Here is an 18,365-nt window from a genome sequence, read left to right on the forward strand (position 1 = left end):
TAGGAACGATGGTCTGTCTGGAGGGCGTCAGGGCGGTCTTGTAAGCTCCGGGCTGAAAGGTCCCGTGAGAGGCTGGAGCGAGGGCGCGGTCAGGGCCGGCAGAATCGGGGGAAGCTCCAGAGTGCAGGGCAAGTGAGGCGTGAAGCCCGCATTGGCCGGTTTCACTGTTGTAGCGAGCGTCGTCCGAGCCGTTTTGGGAAATCGCCAAGCTCTGTGTAAGCCGAAAGGACCGAATGAGAGGCTTCGGCTACACGTGACTGGTTCGAGATGGTTCGAGCGGAGTCTGTGGCTGGAGCCTGGAGTCTGTGGCTGAAGAAGAGGTAGCGTGTGGCTGAAGAGGCCCGCCGGAGACTTGTTTCGCCGGCCGGCGGAGTTGTTGGCGGGCGGGCAAGACGCGCTTTTTGGGATAGCAAAAGTTGGTGGGAGGAACTGCAAGGCACCAAAACTACGAGATACCCCACCGTCAGTCTTCTTTCGAGTCTCCTCTTTCTTCTCTATAGCGTTGTCAGGCTCGTCCATTCAGGATTATCCAAGATGCAGGCGCCAGTAGTGGTTATGAGTGCGTCCGAAGTCTCTACACAAATCCCGTGCAGCCCACTAACACGACTACAGACACGCAAACCCCTGGCGGGGAGCGGCAATTTGGTCGCAAAGCCCAGATTTCAAACATCACAGCCGCCAAGACTGTCGCCGACATCATCAGGTCATGTCTGGGACCCAAGGCCATGCTGAAGATGCTGCTCGACCCTATGGGTGGTATCGTCCTAACCAACGACGGCCACGCTATCCTCCGAGAGATTGAGGTCGCCCACCCAGCAGCCAAGAGCATGATTGAGCTGAGTCGGACACAAGACGAAGAAGTTGGAGACGGCACGACCACAGTCATCATATTGGGTGGGTTCAGAAAAAAAACCGGTGTGATGAATGAATAGGTCACTAATACTGTATAGCTGGAGAAATCCTGGCACAAGCTCTCCCCCAGCTTGAGCGAAACATCCACCCCGTTGTAATCATCCAGGCCTTCAAGAAGGCCCTCGCCGATGCCCTCGAGATTATCAACCAAGTCGCCATCGATGTCGATGTTGACGACGATGAACAAATGTACAGAATCATCAGCTCGTCTATCGGCACCAAATTTGTCTCGCGGTGGACGAAGCTGATGTGCAGTTTGGCACTCAAGGCTGTGCGGACTGTCTCGTTAGACATTGGCTCCGGAAAGAAGGAGGTCGACATCAAGCGCTATGCCCGTATCGAGAAGATCCCTGGGAACGAGATCGAGGACAGCGAAGTGCTGGACGGCGTCATGCTCAACAAGGACATCACACATCCAAAGATGCGGCGGAGGATCGAGAACCCCCGCGTTCTGCTTTTGGATTGCACATTGGAGTACAAGAAGGGCGAGAGTCAAACGAACATTGAGATCAGCAAAGAGGAGGACTGGAACAGGATACTGCAAATTGAAGAGGAACAGGTCAAGGCCATGTGCGATGCCATCATTGCGCTCAAGCCAGATCTTGTCATCACTGAGAAGGGCGTCAGTGGTAAGTACAAATAGCTCAGCACGGACACAACGGCTGCTAATCTACACAGATCTCGCACAACACTACCTCGTCAAGGCCAATATCACCGCCATTCGCCGAGTCCGCAAGACAGACAACAACCGCATTGCACGTGCGACCGGTGCCACAATCGTGAACTCTGTATTCTCAGCCACTGCTGCAGACATTGGTACTCAGTGTGGGCTGTTCGAAATCTCCAAGATTGGCGACGAGTACTTCACCTTCCTCACAAAGTGCAAAGATCCCAAGGCATGCACAATCCTGCTCCGCGGGCCCTCAAAAGATATCCTGAACGAGATCGAGCGGAATCTGCACGATGCCATGGGCGTTGCGAGGAACGTCATCTGGAACCCCAAGCTCTGCCCAGGCGGCGGAGCTACGGAGATGGCCATTGCTGTTGGTTTGGATCGACGAAGCAAGCTCATTGAAGGTGTCGCACAATGGCCCTACAAGGCCGTCGCCGAAGCAATGGAAGTCATCCCCCGCACACTCATTCAGAACTCAGGAAACAGCCCTATCAAGGTGCTCACACAACTACGCGCAAAGCACGCTGAAGGCTTTGAAGATGGCAAGATGAATGGAAGTTTCTGGGGTATTGATGGCGATGCTGGCAAAGTCGTCGATATGCGTACCTACAATGTGTGGGAACCGTTGGCAGTCAAGGAGCAGAGTGTCAAGACTGCAGTCGAGAGCGCATGTCTATTGCTGAGAGTCGACGACATTGTCGCTGCCAAGTCTGCAAAACAGATCAGCGGTCCGATTGGTGGAGGGGATGATTAAACAACGGTTTAGAAAAAAGGGAAAGCTGTACAATTCGTGTGTGATGTGCGAAGAGTCGATAAAGCAAATAAACAAAACCTTCAACTTGTATCTAGCATTCTGGTTATGTCTATGAGATACTATCTTGCATCGTGAATATGTGGATGAGGAGAAGATTGAAGGAATATGTTTGTTTGCGAAATCACGTTTTACTATTAGCAAAATAGAAACGACCAGAGTATCCATGTAACATCTAATAGCTGAGCATACTTTTAATCGGGTTTTTCATTAGCCGATCTTTAGTTCACCTGTGAAGCCGGCCAAATGACCTGCAGAGGCGATGACATGGCATGATCGGTGATGATCATAACACAAAGTCCCTCACCCATCAAACGTACCTATCTCGCGTAATTCCCTTCACGTCATTAGAAATAATAAAAGTGAGCTGGATACAGAAATTACGAGCGCTCTGTTTGCTTTCCCGCAAGTACCTCACAGCTGCGCTTGTGCAGTTGTGTTACAGATTGATTCTTTTGCTTTGATTTTGTGCATAACTGAGTCCCGAACCGCTCATGCCCATGCACTTAATCTCATCATCTCTGTCGTTGCCATCCACCCATGCCGCACCACCAGTCAGGCTTCGAAGTTCGTATAGTAGTCGATCTTGCTGCATCGCTATGGTGTGGATCTAGAAGTTAATGAACTCGGCGTCTCCACCAAAACGTATTCTTAGATCGAACTGCTATATGTTGTAATAGACCCGAACCGAGCTAATGTAGTCTGCCTTATTGACATCGGGCAGTGGCCTCCTGCGAGACCGAATATCACGAAAACGTTGATTCCGGGGGTATTTCTCCAGTTCAAGAATGGCTCGAGAGTAATCTGATCAATTCTTCACAGTTAGGAGTACTTTGCTGAGGCTTCAAAATTTCCCAATCTGGATTGCAGAGAGAAATTAGGCAAGTGTTGTGTATGCGGCTGAGTGAAGAGTATCGGTAATTGATACTGCCTGTAATTTCCCAGTGGTGCACGATATTAAGAAGAAATGAAAAAAATTAATCACTCCTGCCTAGCAGGTGCAGTGTAACCCGATGAGCAGCATCTGCCTACAATCTGGACCCTTAGATCTAGTCATATCTGACCGCAAGAGCATTGGAGTAGCGTCGCAGTGATTTCGTCTATACACAGGGGATAGTGTGAGAAATACAGGACTGCCAAGTGTGCAAGAATTTGATCAAAGATTTGAATTCTCTACTTGGCTGTTCCCTAACACATTACAAAGGTACAATGTGAATTAGTAGTTCATTGCGGTGAATGGACTCATAGGGTAACGATGAGATTTTTGGACAGTTCCGAGCATCACTGATTGACGTGACTACTACCGGTATTAGATTACCAGATCAACGAAGGTATGAACTGGCTAAATCACACTCATCTCGCCCCGTTCCATTCGGTGAATCCTTACGCGATCTCCAGGACCAATGAAAACAGCTCAATTTAAAGTATGAACATCCACATTCTCATATCCTATTGAGGGCAATAATAAACCTGAGAATTCTGCTCATAGTTCGTCGGGTGCTGCCAAACACAACAGTCAACACTTTGCAAATCAACGCGATTTCACAGCTAAGATTCATAAAATTGCATCTAAAATGAGTATCAATAATAATACCGCTATTATAATACTAGAGGCATCCCGCATAGGTGTAATTGCAGGTTCAAGTGCAAGTATTGTAAATGGGTGGGTGAAGCAAACTTCCACGGCAAAGATCCATTTCAATAACAACTTGAAGCGGGGTAATCTTACTGGAACACGGTGACAGAGTGGAGGTGCACAGGCATACCAAATTCGTGAAATCGTGACTACGCAAATGTCCAGTCAAAGATGATCAGTGGCTAGGCAATATTGAGAGTGCGAAGACGAAGGTCCAATTTGTTGGATGTGACACAGTTGAAGTGACCATGATGATGCTCTGTACAAGAGGAAGATTGTCTGCTCGAAGCTCTGCGCGTAGTCATTGATTAGTCCATCTTGCCTTGGACTGTGACCAAGGTTGACAGACCTCAAGGAGGTTTGGTGCACGTGATACGACAGGGGTCCCCAGTGGGCCTATCCTAGGACAGCCTAGAGCCTAACCAGTCCGGACCCCCGAAGCGCGTCGTGAACGACTTCGCGACCGCTGGCAACATTGAACCAGCTGCCACTCGAAATGCACTCGACACGATAGCTCCTACCTGTCTCGCCGCCTAAAACGTTTGCACTCTACCTACGTTTGCATTTGCATCCTCTTCCCCACACTTCGAGGATAACTGTCACGACCCACCAAAACCCCAACACCCCGCCATGGGCTCCCGACTACACAATGCCCCCATTGTCATCGACAATGGCAGCGGCACGATCCGAGCAGGGTTCGCAGGAGAAGACGTGCCCAAATGCTACTTCCCTTCGTACGTGGGCCGGCCGAAGCATGTACGGACCATGGCAGGTGCATTGGAGGGTGATCTTTTCATAGGCCCACAGGCACAGCAATACAGGGGACTGTTCAAGATCAACTACCCATTGGAGCATGGCATTGTCACAGACTGGGATGATATGGAGAGGATATGGCAATATCTATACACGGAAGGCTTGAAGACTGTCAGCGAAGATGTGAGTGGGCACATGTACATGGGCAGAAAGGTGGGCGGTGTGGGATGAGCATGGAAGCTGACCATGACCACTAGCATCCAGTCCTTCTCACAGAACCTCCGCTGAATCCTCGAGACAATCGTGATACTGCTGCCCAGATACTCTTTGAGACGTTCAACGTGCCAGCGCTATACACTTCCGTCCAGGCCGTTCTCTCCCTATACGCCTCAGGCAAGACAACTGGACTGGTACTGGACTCGGGCGATGGTGTGTCGCATGCAGTCCCAGTCTTCCAAGGCTTTGCGATCCCCAATAGCATACGGAGAATCGACGTGGCCGGCCGGGATGTAACAGAGCACTTCCAGCAACTACTACGGAAAAGTGGACGAATCTTCCACACGAGTGCAGAGAAGGAAACGGTCAAGAACATCAAGGAAACCACAGGCTACGTAGCGCTCGATCCGGCAAAAGAGGAAAAGGACTGGTCTGGATCATCGAGATCAGAGGGCAAGAGCGTCGACTACACACTACCGGATGGGCAGAAACTGAAGGCGAGTCTAGAAGAGAGTCACACAACTGGGACGTGGACAGAGGCTGACAAGAAGCAGATTGGTGCAGAACGATTCCGGGCGCCAGAAATCCTTTTCAACCCTGAGATCATCGGGCTCGAGTACCCTGGAGTACACCAAATCGTCGTCGAAGCGATACATCGGACCGACATGGACCTACGCAAAGCCCTCTACGGTAACATTGTGCTCTCAGGTGGTTCCACGTTGACCAAAGGGTTTGGAAACCGACTGCTCCACGAGGTGCAGCGGTTGGCGGTGAAGGATATGAGGATCAAGATCTTAGCACCGCCAGAGCGAATATACACCACGTGGACGGGAGGCAGCATTCTCGCGGGCCTCAGCACGTTCAAAAAGGTAGGCAGGCATTCGTGGCAGAGGGAGGCTGTGGATCGCATCCAGCTAACCGTGGCCAATACAGATGTGGGTAGAAAAAGACGAATGGCAAGAAAACCCAGACATTATCCACACCAAATTCGCCTAATGCGGCACAATGCACAATGCGTTGTTGGGGTTTTTGGTGGCATGGCAGCCCATCCGCAACAGACAGCCTCCGACTTTTGTTTCTCCACCCCCGTCCTCGTTGCCGCGTCGAGAAGAGCATGTTCGAGAATGGATGGGCAGGTGGAGGAGGGAGGAGGAGGGAGGTGTACAATAGGCTTGTTAGTCATAGTTTCGGCCTCGGTCTCGAGGCGGAGCCGGGGATCCAACACTCGTGCCAGGAGCAAGGGGAGGGCGATTGGGAGGGCAATGGACGGCGGACCGAGAGAGAGTGGGCAGCGGACGTTTTGATCTTGATCTACCGTGTCAGCCGATGGTGCCCCTGACGGGAACGGCGGCCACTTGAGGCTTAGTCTTGTTTCTCCCCCGCATTTGCCGTGCATTTCTGTTACTTAAGCGCTGGGGCTTGGCATCGCATGGGGTCGGATGTGCTATTACGTGAAAATCTGGGGTGCAGTTTGTCTCAGCCTGTTGGGTGGGAGGGTCGAGTGTTTGGGTTAGAGGGTATAGGAGGGAGAGGATGTATGTGTGTGTGTGTGTGTGTGTGTGTATACAAATCAATGCGCTCACCTCCGTCACGGGATGGGCGAACAGACTTAGCCAACTACTTTTGTGGGTGGCCAACCCAAAAGCCAAAAGCCAAAAGCCAGGTAGGTGACCAGACCCCAGTCCAGAAGCCAGATTGGGACAGGGAAAACAAAACCCACGCGTCAGCAACGCCAAGCATCGTGAAGTTGGTCCTGCGCTCGGAAGCTGACTTGGGGTAGAGTGTAGAGTGTAGAGTGTGGGGTGGATGGGATGGATGGGATGAATGGAATGCATGGCCCATACTAAGCCATGTGCGTGGTCAAAAGGGAAATCGCCATGACCCCATCCCATGCAGAAGCGCGCATCGTCATCACCGGTTTTCACTCATGTACATGTTAGAGTAGTAGCAGTGCGCACACTTGCAATGACAACATGTCATTGGCGCCATGATGTGTGTACACTGTACGTACAAGTATAGTACGCATAAACGCATGTGTGTACAATGTTATACCAACAACACGGGCCCCCCCCCCCCCTTCCTCCCATGACCCAACCGCAGCAGTTTCGAGGGGGTAATGGAAACTCGCAGAAGTAAAGCGTGTTCTTTTTCTTGGGGGTTTCGGTATCTTTCCTTGTGCTCTGGTGATGGGATTGGTGTGGGTAGGGTGTGCCTGTACAGAATGACCGATCTTAAAGAATGTGGTTGAGAGTTGGGGTTGGGTTATGGTGTGTTGTGTTGTGTTGTGTTGTGTCGTGTCATGTAGTGTCGTGGGATTTGGTGGGTTTGGACTAGAGTAGAGGTAATGTGGTGTCACGGGTTTAGGCAATGGGCCAAGTCAGGTGGGCACTTTGAGGTCGGATTGGACCCCTAGTTTGGGGCATGGGATGGGCATGGGATGGGCATGGGATGGAATGGGATGGGATTTTGGAGAAATTCGGGGAGCTTGGAGGGAGCTCGCTGGCTTGACGCGGATGTGGCAGTGCTTTCATTCCTTCTTTACGCGTGGGCTTTTGGTGCGGTACCAAGCAAGTACGATTGTGCGGTACTTTAGCTAGATGGGGTACCGTGCAAGATGAGGCGAAGACGTCATACGGATCGATCGGAAGCTGGGGGCCAAAGACGATGGCGAAAGGGGGTGGTTTGACAGAATAGACAAAGGATGAGGCTGGCAGTGCGTTCTGATCGGGATGAGGATATTGCAAACGATGATTGCGTCAACATGCAACACGGTAGACGTTTCGGTGTAGGACTGCGGTACCTTGCACCTGCACCGACCATCGCGATCAAAGACCCCCCTCACCCCACCACTCCTACTACTCTACCATGACCACCCACGACATCCAGCCACCTTTGCCATCCTTCCTCCTCCTGCACAGTCAATCCAGGCACCGCCAGTCCTCTCCAATGGGGAAGATGGGGAAAAAAAATCTCTTCTAGCCTATCCGCCTCCACAGACTGGTGGTGGGTAGGTATCATGGATGTAGGTGCAGCACCTACATGCCATGGGACCAACACACTATAGAGTATGGCGTTGGTACTCTAGGAGGAGTAGAGTGCTCTAGTAGCCCTTTGTCTTTCTCGGCGGCGGGCAAATCAACCACCACCACCTTTTCACCCCTGGGTACCGATGCGTTGGAGAAGCGGCCAGAAGCCCTCCTCTGAGATTCTCAGCCTCCTCTCCACACCGAAGCGCATGGTGTGTATATTTTTGCACACGCAAAAAGAGAGTAGAGGAAGAGGAGGAGTGAAAGGAATTGCGGCTTGATGCCTTGGGTAGGGTACTCTACAGTGACAAGTTTCGTCATCGAGATTGCAAAACAGGCAGCCAACGCAAGAAAAGAAAAGAGGAAACCAAAAAAAAAAAAAAAAAAAAAAACTCTTTCTCATGGCCCACGATCCAACCTCATCTCCCCCCCCCCTTCCTCCCTTCTCGTGAGTTTCTGTTACCCCCAGAAAATTGCCCCCCCTGGCCATTCAGGTCCGGGCCACGCTTGGATCACCGGGTCAGGTGGGCAACGCCTGCAACGCCTGCGACGCCTGCGACGCCTGCGACCACTCGGCGCCCCCGCTTCCCCTTAGCGCGACCACTTATTACCGCCGATTGAAGCCGCTGACTTTTCTTGCCCTCTGCCCTCTTGTCTGTCACCAACCGCGCGAGCGAGAAAAGAGGAAAAGACCACGAGCACAAGGGGTCTGGAGGCCTTGGACAGCTCACGTCTTTGTTGCTAACTCCCAACATGCCATTCCCCTAGCCTGGCAATGGACTGGGCCGACGCACACATGATGTATTGATTGCCGTTAACTGCAAAGTGCGGTTGCGTTGTGACCTTTGCCTGCTCCGATGGCTTATTTATTTTTTTCTTCCTTTCTCGTGGCCCCAGTCTTCTCGATTTGTTCGATTACTAGTAAAGGACGCTGAAGAGTTGGGGAATTGGGGGGGCCCTCGTTAACGCGCGTGCGTACCGCGGCCTCGTGCATCGGTTAGTGGCCCTCCCTTCATGTCTGCCATGGGGCCTAGTGAGCCATTACGGCAACCCCCCTGGCCCCTTGCGTGATGATGCGTGTGTGACCTGGGTGAAGTGCGGAGTCATTTGGTAAGAGATTTGCGCATCGTGGCTTTTTTGTGTATTTAAGGGTGTTGGCGCCCGTTGGGGGTGAAATGGCTTTGTACCAGAGATTGTAAATCACCACATCACACTACTACCAACCATCTACTACTACGACCACCACTACAAGAATCATCTACCCCGGAACTACAACACTATCATCGCCCACGGTTCTGGTTCTGGTCTACTGATACGCTAGAGTATCATCATCATCATCATCATTAAAAACACAATACCTGGTCAACGGGAGAAAGAGATATAGTCGCCACTGCTTGACTTGAGTCACACCACATCACAACAAATCTCACTCGAATCTTACCATACACACACACCACACCAACTCTCTACCAAACAAACGTCAACCAACCAACCAACCAACCAACAACATGCCATCCTTCCACATCACCGAACCCCACCCCTCCCCCAAAGCTCCCTACATCTACTCCGGCCGTGGTGGCGCCGGCAACGCCCTGCGCATCACCCCAAGCACCCTCACCCCCGGCGCCACAGCCTCTGGCCCTGCCTCACGCGCAAAGCTGCCCTCTCCTCCCACCAACAACGTCTACGCCACCGGCCGCGGCGGCGCCGGCAACATGAAGACACGCACCGAGCACCGCGCCATGTTCTCCTTTGACGAGGAGCTGCAGCAGCAAGAACGTCTGCGCAGTCAGCAGGCCCCCGTCTACCACATTGGCCGCGGCGGCGCCGGCAACCTCATCGACGAGATGAAGCCCCGGCCGCGCACGATGAGGCAGGGCAGTGCGAGCAGTGAGAGTAGTGTGGAGAGTGAAAAGGATGGGGTGAGGCGGAGTATGGATAGTGCGTGGAAGAGGTTCAGCCGCGGATTCGGCCATTCATAGCGGGGGAACAGAGCTGTCTTCTTCTTTCCTTTTGGCGATTTTTTCCATTGACGACGACTACGATTGCATGCAAGGTTTGGTTCTACGCCTGCCTGTCTGCATCGATATAATGAGGCGTGGATGGGCTGCATCCATCTCTGGCGTTCTTCTTCTTCTTCTTCTTTCTTTTCCCCTTCTCCGGCGCGAGACCAACAGCGAGAGAGAGTGAGAGCTGGTCCTGATTCTCTCCTCCCTCACCTTCATCCCAAAGCATTTTCACAGCCCGGCGTTTACTTGTCATACCACAACAACTCGCTGGATACCCCCACCGCCACCAATCAAGCAACCAACGCCACCAAAAGTTTCTAGCCTCTTTGTTTTTTCCCTCTCTTCCTATCCTACCTCTCCCTCATTTATGGGACCAGGGGCGGCGAGAGATGTATATATACCCCATTTGTTTTATCCTGTAGCTAGCGACAGCGAGAAGGGATAGTGCAGAATGAGATGGGTGTTTTGATGTGTGTTTAATCCCACTATGATGCATTATGGATTGACATGGTTTGCGTCATTGCTTTGTTTTGTCTTTTTCTGTGCTGTGGGGTTTTAAGACGAGTTGTGTGAGAGGGAATTCGTGATAGTAGTTGTACTTGGTGAAATCTTAAGTTCAAGCTTCAGACACAGTGTCGTGTATACAACAAACCCAGGACATAGGTAAGCTAGACACATGTTGGCCGTGATTACACATCCACCCAACATGTCCAATCTCCTCTTACACCACAACCAAGCAAGGAATACAGCTGTAATCGCAATTCCAACAACGAACCACCATGTCTCCATTGTCGCCCGGATTTTGCAAGGTCGCACAAGAACACTAATGAAGGACAGAGTCTCGCAATTCTATGCTACTACTTCATCCAAGAGACAAAATCTGCGGCCTGATGTGAGCAGTGCGGTAGTTTGTTCAGCGTGCCATGGTACCGGTATGTAGGGTGGTGAGCTAATTCTTGGTCATCGCTCGCAATCCCGAATGATTGCATGAAGAACATCCGAAGGATTTTGCCAAGGTAAACACATTGTACAGAAATGGTAAAACTACTCTTTGGCCGAGACTCTGTGTAGGATGTCGCGGAGTAAATGGACGCCTGGGCGGGGAGCCTGAGTCAGCAAACTTGGCCCGATTTGTCCATGTCGGTACCCACGGTGCCGTTTCCAAGGGCGCAAGCTTTGTCGCTCCGATCCTCATCATGCCATCCTCATCCCCTCGGTGTTTCATGGCACCAGTTTGAGCAAGCACTGGCCGGAAACGACTGTACGCTCCCAGTATTTTTCTGACGAATATTCACGACGATCGAAATACCATCCTTGTTGGGATTTCCCCGAAACTCTTGGCCTGTACGAGACATGCAAACGCTTCACTGGCCCTCTTGCGATTCTAGTTACTCATCGGGCAATCCCAATAATGAACCGCATCTTTTTATATCGATGCGTGACATGACTTGACTGTTCAGGAGGCATGAAAGCACACCTGCCAACCCCACATTCCGGTCATTTAATATGTGTTCCATATGACTTCATTTCCTCCAATTTCAGTCCGTGTCGAAACGTTACCAAAGACACCATCACAGCCCTCCCATCTTCACCTCATCCTCATCGTTCCCTGCAGCGTTGTTTAAAACAGAGACTGCGCCGAGGCGCCTTCTGTACAAGTGAAATCATTACAGATCGTCGCCTCTTCTGGGACGTTGCGCTGCTGCGGCGCATCTCGGTCGTGCCACTATTCGCCCTACGGTTACCGGTACCTATAATACCAGGCTGTTGTCGGCGTTATTACACACGTATGACAAGGTGCTTTGCGCAGGACAACTGTTAGTATATACAAAGACCACTTGATCCTTCCACTGGGATTCATCACTGTCGTTTGCTTCACCTTCCACCCCAATTCCGAATTGCCAACGTCACACGGGATATTCCTGCCGTCTCTCAGCACAACCCCGTTGAGGTTAGCGCGACATTTACCACCTTCACCATCGACGACGACCCTTACTTCTGGAGACCGTCAGCTGCACTTGACATATATTTAAACGTCTACCGCCCACCTCAAATTCTGTCTCCCACTCCTACACAACTAATAGCAGTCTCCACCTCACTCCTGCTTCGCGACAATCAAACACCATCATGCAGATCATCACCCTTCTGCTTGCGCTCTGCGCCAGTACGACCCTCGCCAAACCCCTCGCGATGCCCCAGAGCGGTGAAGATCCGAACTGGAAGCCTTCTCCAGGTACTACAGTCACGTGCGATACCAAGTCCGACAAGTTTCTTGGTCTCTACGTCGGTCCTCAGATGGGGCAAGTGCTCAACCAAGGTTGCGCTGCCATGATGCCCGATTGCGCCTACCCCGACAAGCATCCAGGCATCCTTTGCACCAAGACCATTGACTTCGCACTCGATGGACCCAAGAGCAGCATCCAGAATGCCCTCGTCCAAGGCCCCGACGGAAGACTCCCCGGCTGGAAGGCAAAACGTAAGTCACCTCCCACAGCCATCATCGCTGTACCTATCCATCACACACAATGCTAAATCTCGCAATCAACAGTTGCCGTCTACCCTCCCGCGCAGCCCAAGAATGAAGCTGGCGTCTTCTGGCAGGTCAAGGATTGCTATGGCTACTTTGCTCACTTGCTCGTCAACTGGGTGGACAAGGGCGGCTGTCATAGCAACGCTGGGTTTGGTCTTGGCAACATCACCGCTGGGGTTGAGAGCTCGCTTGAAGGCACCATCTTTGAGGTTACTGTTGTGCAGGCGGAGTAGAGTCACGGAATGGTGGTCATGAGCGAATGACTGACGAGGGAAGAGAGCCGGTCAAACTTGGGACACCATGGCTGTACGAGTTTAGGCTGGCATCTTGCACTGCCTACTACCTATACGAGAAATGAAATTCATGCTCAACATGAGATTTTATCATGTGGATCCATACCATGCGCACGTGAATTACTGAATGTAAGGGTGAGATGTTGGTTTATAGAGTCAGCTTACGCCAGGCTCGAGAAGTACCTTTGAGCACCCAAGACTATGCACTCTTCCTAGCGTTGACCCTGACTTTTGCTAACCAAGAACTTATAATGCGAAGCCCGTACGTAGTGACATGAAGAACTATCCATCTCAAATCCCCGCCAACTCTCACTTTTCCTTTAGTTTCACGTACGTACATGTCAGCTACAGACCACGCCACACAACTTCATCTCATGCATTACTTTGAGAATTCTGGAATAGTGGAGTTCCCTCTCCCAATTCAAAAGTCACGGGGATATCCCACATGGAGCCATGTGCAACTGGGCGTCAGCTTAGGTTGCCTCATTCTCACGTGTATGTGGGGTTGACTAGGATGTACTTTCAGAGCCCTTGGTTTGCGTGATGATAGGGGTATCAACAAATATTCCTTGTCTTGGTCTTTTGTCGGTTCTGGACATGTTCTTCGAGATGGGATTCACCGTGATGACGCCTATTGTGAATTTTCACTAGACCGACTAGGACAGCACACGTATATATTAGCAGCTTCGAGTGTCACAGTCTTTTGTCTGGCATTGGGTACAAGTGGATTATGTAGATCTCCGCATGCACCGCCTCGTAATCCTCAATCTTAGAGACTACTTCTTTTGACTACGACAGTAGAGCTCCTCGGATCCGTCTCTACTGCAACATATTTCCCATCCTTGCCGCCCTCTCCCCACAAACCCCACATCCATTCCTCTGCTTCTTCAGAGGGCGGTAGCCATCCCAAATTACTCCAGAGAGGTTGACCGCCCCAGGAAAACAGCGGGTTATGAACTTGAAACGACGACGGCTCGTCCCCGACATTCGGCAAGATGACACATAGTGCGAAATCGATGATGCACACGCGCAAGTCAGGATCAGCAAACGGTGCCATGTTAGCAGGAACCCTGTGGCCCGACGATGGCGTCAAACGCGACAGTATAATATTGCGTGCCTCGAAATCCAAGTGACGTATCCCGGCCACGACGAGATCGGATTCCGCTTCAATGACCTTGGCCATGATGTTCTCACGCTCACCGTCCAGCAGCGCTTGGGGATTCATGTCGCGCATGCTCGTGCCTATGACGTGTTCTAGAAGGATCATTTGCACTCGACGAGAGCCACTCCGGCCTGCTACGGGTACATTGAAGATCCAAGAGCCATGGAAAGCGGGCGTGATGACGCCGATTGCACCCGTCGTCTTTTGGAGTTCGAGGTACGCTGCCGTCTCGGCAATGTATTCGTTATCTGCAATCAGTGTCACATTGCGCTTTTTCGGGTTCTTCGGCGGTGCCCAGTCGTAGTCGTAGTGGAAGTTGTAGAAGAGTGGATCGTAGATTTTTGCAATCAGTCCGTTTCGCAAGAGGACGATTTGGGCGCCGCATTCATCGCCGGTGCGGACCAAGTGTTCAATCTCAATGGTGCGGTACTCATCCATTAGTGTTCCTCGAGTGTTTGGAGGATGCGATAGGCACCAGTCCAACTGCGAGGCATCTTTGAGACTGTCGCCAAACGTTCCTTCTCTCGGGAAGTTGCTCGTACATTCCAGGGACGAAGGCAGGTGGCGTTGTGCAGTGAAGCGCCTGCCAATCTTATATGGAGTTGCGATTTTCTTAGGTGGGGTGCTGGGAGGTGAGATCAGGCTGGGCACGATGTCGTCTGATGAACGGAACATGTTGTAGATGAAATTGAGTTGGAGTAATCGTGTCCGGGGATGTTTGCTCACCAGATAAGTGATATCCAAAGATGGGAAGCGAGCTGGTTACGTCATACCTGCACTATCTCAACCACGCCGTGAAACGATACCAATGTGTTTGACACTCAAACCGTGGTTCGCGATGTCGACCGGTGCCTTTGGCACACAACCAATCAGATGCTGGCGGAGGCCAGGCCACTTGGCAAATTTGCCTACTTCATCCAACGCGCTATCTACATCTGCATCCAGTCAAATTACCGGTAATTCACGAATCTCAAGAAGAGCTCGTGGTATATTCACATGCCCTCCGTCGTACCCTGCATGCTTCTCCATTCTACTCTGCGAATGAAAGAGTCCGGGAAGTTCTCGCCGGTCCTCCGATGCAACACCAAGCTTGTTGCATGGAGCAGTGTCTCATAGATTGATATTTTGGTCTTGACGTGCTATTTATAATATAGCGGAGCTACTTGCAATATCGCGAAACTAATCACGTAGTCACGTGACAAACATAGCGCCAAGGCAATATTTTAGGTGGACGTCTTAATACTTTAAACAGTCTACTATATTATCTTCGAATTGGCTATAAAATCAAAATTTCAGTTATTTCACAAGAACCGTGATGATTTTCACAGCGAGCAGTGTCTACATACCACGACTGAAACGAGAAATCTAAACTCTTGATTACCATGGTAAGTGAGCTGAAATCAAGTCTAAGGCTCGTGGTGAGAGATATTTGGAGAAGTTTTACCTATTCCAAAGAAGAAAACGCGTTTGAGCGAAAGTGTGAATATGAGAACCCTGTTATGGAGATATCAGAAAAGAGTTACGATATTAAGGCATTGCAATGGACAGTCGAGAGTTTCCTTGAAACTAGAATATACCAGCAACTGACTTTCTATAACATAGTACTTGATCCTTCATGTAGCCTGTCCTGTAGGCCGTGCTATGCGATTATCGAATTTTTCTACCGAGAAAACTTCTTCGAAATTGCGAAGCACATTTAACATGAGTAAAAGTCCCTCGAGGTTTTATCATTACCATTTGCGGCATAAATCTCGAAAATCAAAAAGAATACCCCTATGCTTGAATGCCGGCGGTGACGCACAAATGCACATGATCTTGCGCGGCTGTGAAGAGCAGATACAATGGATGATTTGAACCATCATGACTTGCGGATAATTTTGACGGCAAGTCGATGCACCTGTGTTTTGTGTAAGATTACCTAGTTCCGGCTACGGTAAGTGGCATCTTCGCCGAGTACTTTCGATTTAGTGACGCTTTATAGTTGAAGTAGCCATGATAAAGTAGTCCTTCAATTGCCAGATAGCGATCATTTCACGAGTATCATGTGCCCACGAAGAGGAAACCAAGGTCTCTGTGGTTATCTGGAAGTACAAAAAAGAACACCATTTAGATGCTGGTAAACGAAGATTCAAAGGACTTCATTTGACGCACAATCTAGAATTGCTATATAGTGAATTGGTTGCACGCGTCGTCGCGAGGCTGTTCCAATGCCAAGTCGGCACATACGTCATCGTTCCTTTCCGTCGATCGCGTACCTGAGCCTTGCATCTTTGACCAGCTCAACGGCGGCTGCAAGCAACCGACTCCAATACGATGACCGTGTGAACTCTGCTATCGTCGGCCGCTTCGGCGTTCACTTGGTGGCGGTCACGTCCTTCAGGGTTCCTAGCGAACTCTTTTCAGCCTTTCTCCTTTCTTACTTTTTCTAAACGGGCCGGGCAGTAGTCCGGCACAGGAGGTATTAGAGTATTCCCAAGACCTTCACGTGGGAGCCCCGAAAGGCTATTCGAAATCTCAACTCGCGAAGAGTAGCTTGTGTCTAGAGCAGGTGTGCCAAGAAATGACGTTGCATTAGGATGTGGAGCCCCAGCCACAATTTGCTGCATTATACACACTACATAGACCGCCAGTCCCCTGCTCCCACAAGCATTCGTACACATTGCCTAAGAGTTTCAAATCCTGTCGACACAAACTGCACTATAGAATCAACATGCGTGTCACCAGTACAGTCCTTGCATTGAGTTCGGTTGCATCCAGTCTGATTCTTCCCCGTCAAGCATCAGTCTCCAACTCAAGCACCCCCAATGTCGCGGCCGCACAGTACGACGGAAAGTGTTTCTACCCCGTGCCCGACACCAAATTTGACTTGGAAGCCTATCTTGGTACATGGTACCAAGTCGCTGGCACGCCATTCGGTCCTACTGCAGGAGCACGTTGCGTTTCCGCGAACTATTCACTCAATGTACGCTGAACGGAACTCCCCACGATAGCAGAATCTGACCGAATCTGCAGGGAAATGGTACGGTTCGCGTCGTGAACTCTGCAACAGTCGGATCACGGCCTATTGATATTATCGGGACTGCAACTCCTGTGGATTCTGTGTACGGTGCAGGTGGCGCTTTTGTCGTCAATTTTCCCGGTGCATCATCAATGAGCGAATGCCCCGGACCAAACTACATTGTACAAGGTAGGCTCTACTGCGATCAAGTGCCCAGGATCTTATTAAAATAATAATAGATTATGCTGTCGAATGGGCCATCGTACAGACACAGAATTGGAACACACTCTACATTCTTAGCAGAGAACGACAACCAGCTCCAGCGAGCATCGACGTAAGTATAACTTGATCAAAAGACAAGCGCAAAATTAACATAGTCGCAGGCTTGGATTGACCGTGCTGTGGCGTTCGGCTCAGATGCGTCTGCTATTCAGAAATTCAATCAGACAGGGTGTGATGGCAACTAGTGTACTAATCCAAATGTGAGAACAAGAAGCATACTATACAGTAGAACTATTTTCTCTTATGATAGAGCTTCAAATGCAGTAATAACATCCCTCAAAGCCATCTGACAATCCTCAAGCTAGGTATTTGTTGCAACTGCCAGCTGATCATATAATTGATTTTCATTGTCGCCATCGGCTACGGTAATTGCACCCTGTACCGTACGGCAGTTTCATCAATGGCCTTGCTTGATAACACTGATAATTCATCCCACACAGGTGAGCCGGACGATGACTGCAATAGCCTCAAACGAAGTGGCAGTACCTTGCTTGAAGAGCAATGCATATCCTGCTAGCAGAGAAGGGGCCTAGGAATTGACCCCGGAACTTCTAGATGAGCTGAATGCACTGTCATCCTCGATCAAGAATACTTTGAACGTGTGTTCATTCGCGGCGACACGTGGTTAGCTGAACATCGTATTGAAGAGCAGAAGACCGGTGATGTTTTGCTGCTGTCAAATATTACAGCTACTAGTGAAGCTGCAGCTCCGTGGGTGTAATCGCCCTCGGCCTTCAAAAACAACATGTGTTTTTCTCTATCCTACTCGTTGATGTACAGCCCTGGATGTGCACAGCACGATATATGCCAACCCCCGCCATTCATATCGATTTTAAATACCAGGTATTATATCGAGGACCGAAAGGTTCAGCCAGGGCATGCCTCGTAGCTTGAATGCTGGAACAAATAATACAGCGTGACATATACAACTCCAGCTCCTTGGTACCCCAGTTCTATTCACCACACCACGCAATATATCACGCACCTTGCCCACACGCTGAAAACAGCGGTTGCGAGATCCAAGACACACTATTAGCGCATAGGGTATTGAGGGCAAAAAGGAG

At 50.5% G+C, this 18,365-nt stretch overlaps 8 protein-coding genes across 8 annotated transcripts; 6 read left to right on the forward strand and 2 right to left on the reverse strand.

Moving 5' to 3' along the window:
• Positions 1-27: 27 nt before the first annotated feature.
• IAQ61_003221 (uncharacterized protein) lies at positions 28-519 on the reverse strand (the record flags this gene model as incomplete). Its single annotated transcript, XM_066095895.1, has 1 exon — positions 28-519. The coding sequence occupies one exon, from the start codon at positions 517-519 to the stop codon at positions 28-30; it is 492 nt and encodes a 163-aa protein (XP_065954140.1).
• A 15-nt stretch (positions 520-534) lies between these two features.
• Positions 535-2,339, forward strand: CCT3 (T-complex protein 1 subunit gamma; the record flags this gene model as incomplete). The annotated part of the gene is made up of 4 exons (XM_003844826.2): positions 535-559; positions 613-894; positions 951-1,541; positions 1,591-2,339. The coding sequence occupies 4 exons, from the start codon at positions 535-537 to the stop codon at positions 2,337-2,339; spliced, it is 1,647 nt and encodes a 548-aa protein (XP_003844874.1).
• A 2,323-nt stretch (positions 2,340-4,662) lies between these two features.
• On the forward strand, positions 4,663-5,997 carry RO4 (Actin-like protein; the record flags this gene model as incomplete). The annotated part of the gene is made up of 4 exons (XM_066095896.1): positions 4,663-4,968; positions 5,043-5,498; positions 5,556-5,870; positions 5,935-5,997. The coding sequence occupies 4 exons, from the start codon at positions 4,663-4,665 to the stop codon at positions 5,995-5,997; spliced, it is 1,140 nt and encodes a 379-aa protein (XP_065954141.1).
• Positions 5,998-9,535: 3,538 nt separating this feature from the next.
• IAQ61_003224 (uncharacterized protein) lies at positions 9,536-10,009 on the forward strand (the record flags this gene model as incomplete). The annotated part of the gene is made up of 1 exon (XM_003844829.1): positions 9,536-10,009. The coding sequence occupies one exon, from the start codon at positions 9,536-9,538 to the stop codon at positions 10,007-10,009; it is 474 nt and encodes a 157-aa protein (XP_003844877.1).
• A 703-nt stretch (positions 10,010-10,712) lies between these two features.
• Positions 10,713-10,976, forward strand: IAQ61_003225 (uncharacterized protein; the record flags this gene model as incomplete). The annotated part of the gene is made up of 1 exon (XM_003844830.2): positions 10,713-10,976. One exon carries the CDS (start codon positions 10,713-10,715, stop codon positions 10,974-10,976), a length of 264 nt encoding a protein of 87 aa, XP_003844878.2.
• Positions 10,977-11,253: 277 nt separating this feature from the next.
• On the forward strand, positions 11,254-12,952 carry IAQ61_003226 (uncharacterized protein). Its single transcript, XM_003844831.2, has 2 exons — positions 11,254-12,512; positions 12,585-12,952. The coding sequence occupies exons 1-2, from the start codon at positions 12,164-12,166 to the stop codon at positions 12,797-12,799; spliced, it is 564 nt and encodes a 187-aa protein (XP_003844879.1). The 5' UTR covers positions 11,254-12,163; the 3' UTR covers positions 12,800-12,952.
• A 676-nt stretch (positions 12,953-13,628) lies between these two features.
• On the reverse strand, positions 13,629-14,696 carry IAQ61_003227 (uncharacterized protein; the record flags this gene model as incomplete). The annotated part of the gene is made up of 1 exon (XM_003844832.1): positions 13,629-14,696. One exon carries the CDS (start codon positions 14,694-14,696, stop codon positions 13,629-13,631), a length of 1,068 nt encoding a protein of 355 aa, XP_003844880.1.
• Positions 14,697-16,679: 1,983 nt separating this feature from the next.
• On the forward strand, positions 16,680-17,655 carry IAQ61_003228 (uncharacterized protein). The gene is made up of 4 exons (XM_003844834.2): positions 16,680-16,983; positions 17,034-17,208; positions 17,259-17,353; positions 17,403-17,655. The coding sequence occupies exons 1-4, from the start codon at positions 16,732-16,734 to the stop codon at positions 17,484-17,486; spliced, it is 606 nt and encodes a 201-aa protein (XP_003844882.2). The 5' UTR covers positions 16,680-16,731; the 3' UTR covers positions 17,487-17,655.
• The last annotated feature ends 710 nt before the right edge of the window (positions 17,656-18,365 follow it).

This window comes from Plenodomus lingam (genome assembly GCF_022343315.1).
Source record: "Plenodomus lingam strain CAN1 chromosome Unknown contig_17, whole genome shotgun sequence".
Classification (NCBI taxonomy): domain Eukaryota; kingdom Fungi; phylum Ascomycota; class Dothideomycetes; order Pleosporales; family Leptosphaeriaceae; genus Plenodomus; species Plenodomus lingam.

Bases quoted from the DNA above. Each gene is read 5' to 3' on its own strand.
- IAQ61_003226 (XM_003844831.2), top strand. From the start codon at position 12,164: ATGCAGATCATCACCCTTCTGCTTGCGCTCTGCGCCAGTACGACCCTC. The intron at 12,513-12,584 runs GTAAGTCACCTC...CGCAATCAACAG, and splicing joins CCCCGGCTGGAAGGCAAAAC to TTGCCGTCTACCCTCCCGCG.
- IAQ61_003228 (XM_003844834.2), top strand. From the start codon at position 16,732: ATGCGTGTCACCAGTACAGTCCTTGCATTGAGTTCGGTTGCATCCAGT. The intron at 16,984-17,033 runs GTACGCTGAACG...CCGAATCTGCAG, and splicing joins CCGCGAACTATTCACTCAAT to GGAAATGGTACGGTTCGCGT. The intron at 17,209-17,258 runs GTAGGCTCTACT...AAATAATAATAG, and splicing joins ACCAAACTACATTGTACAAG to ATTATGCTGTCGAATGGGCC.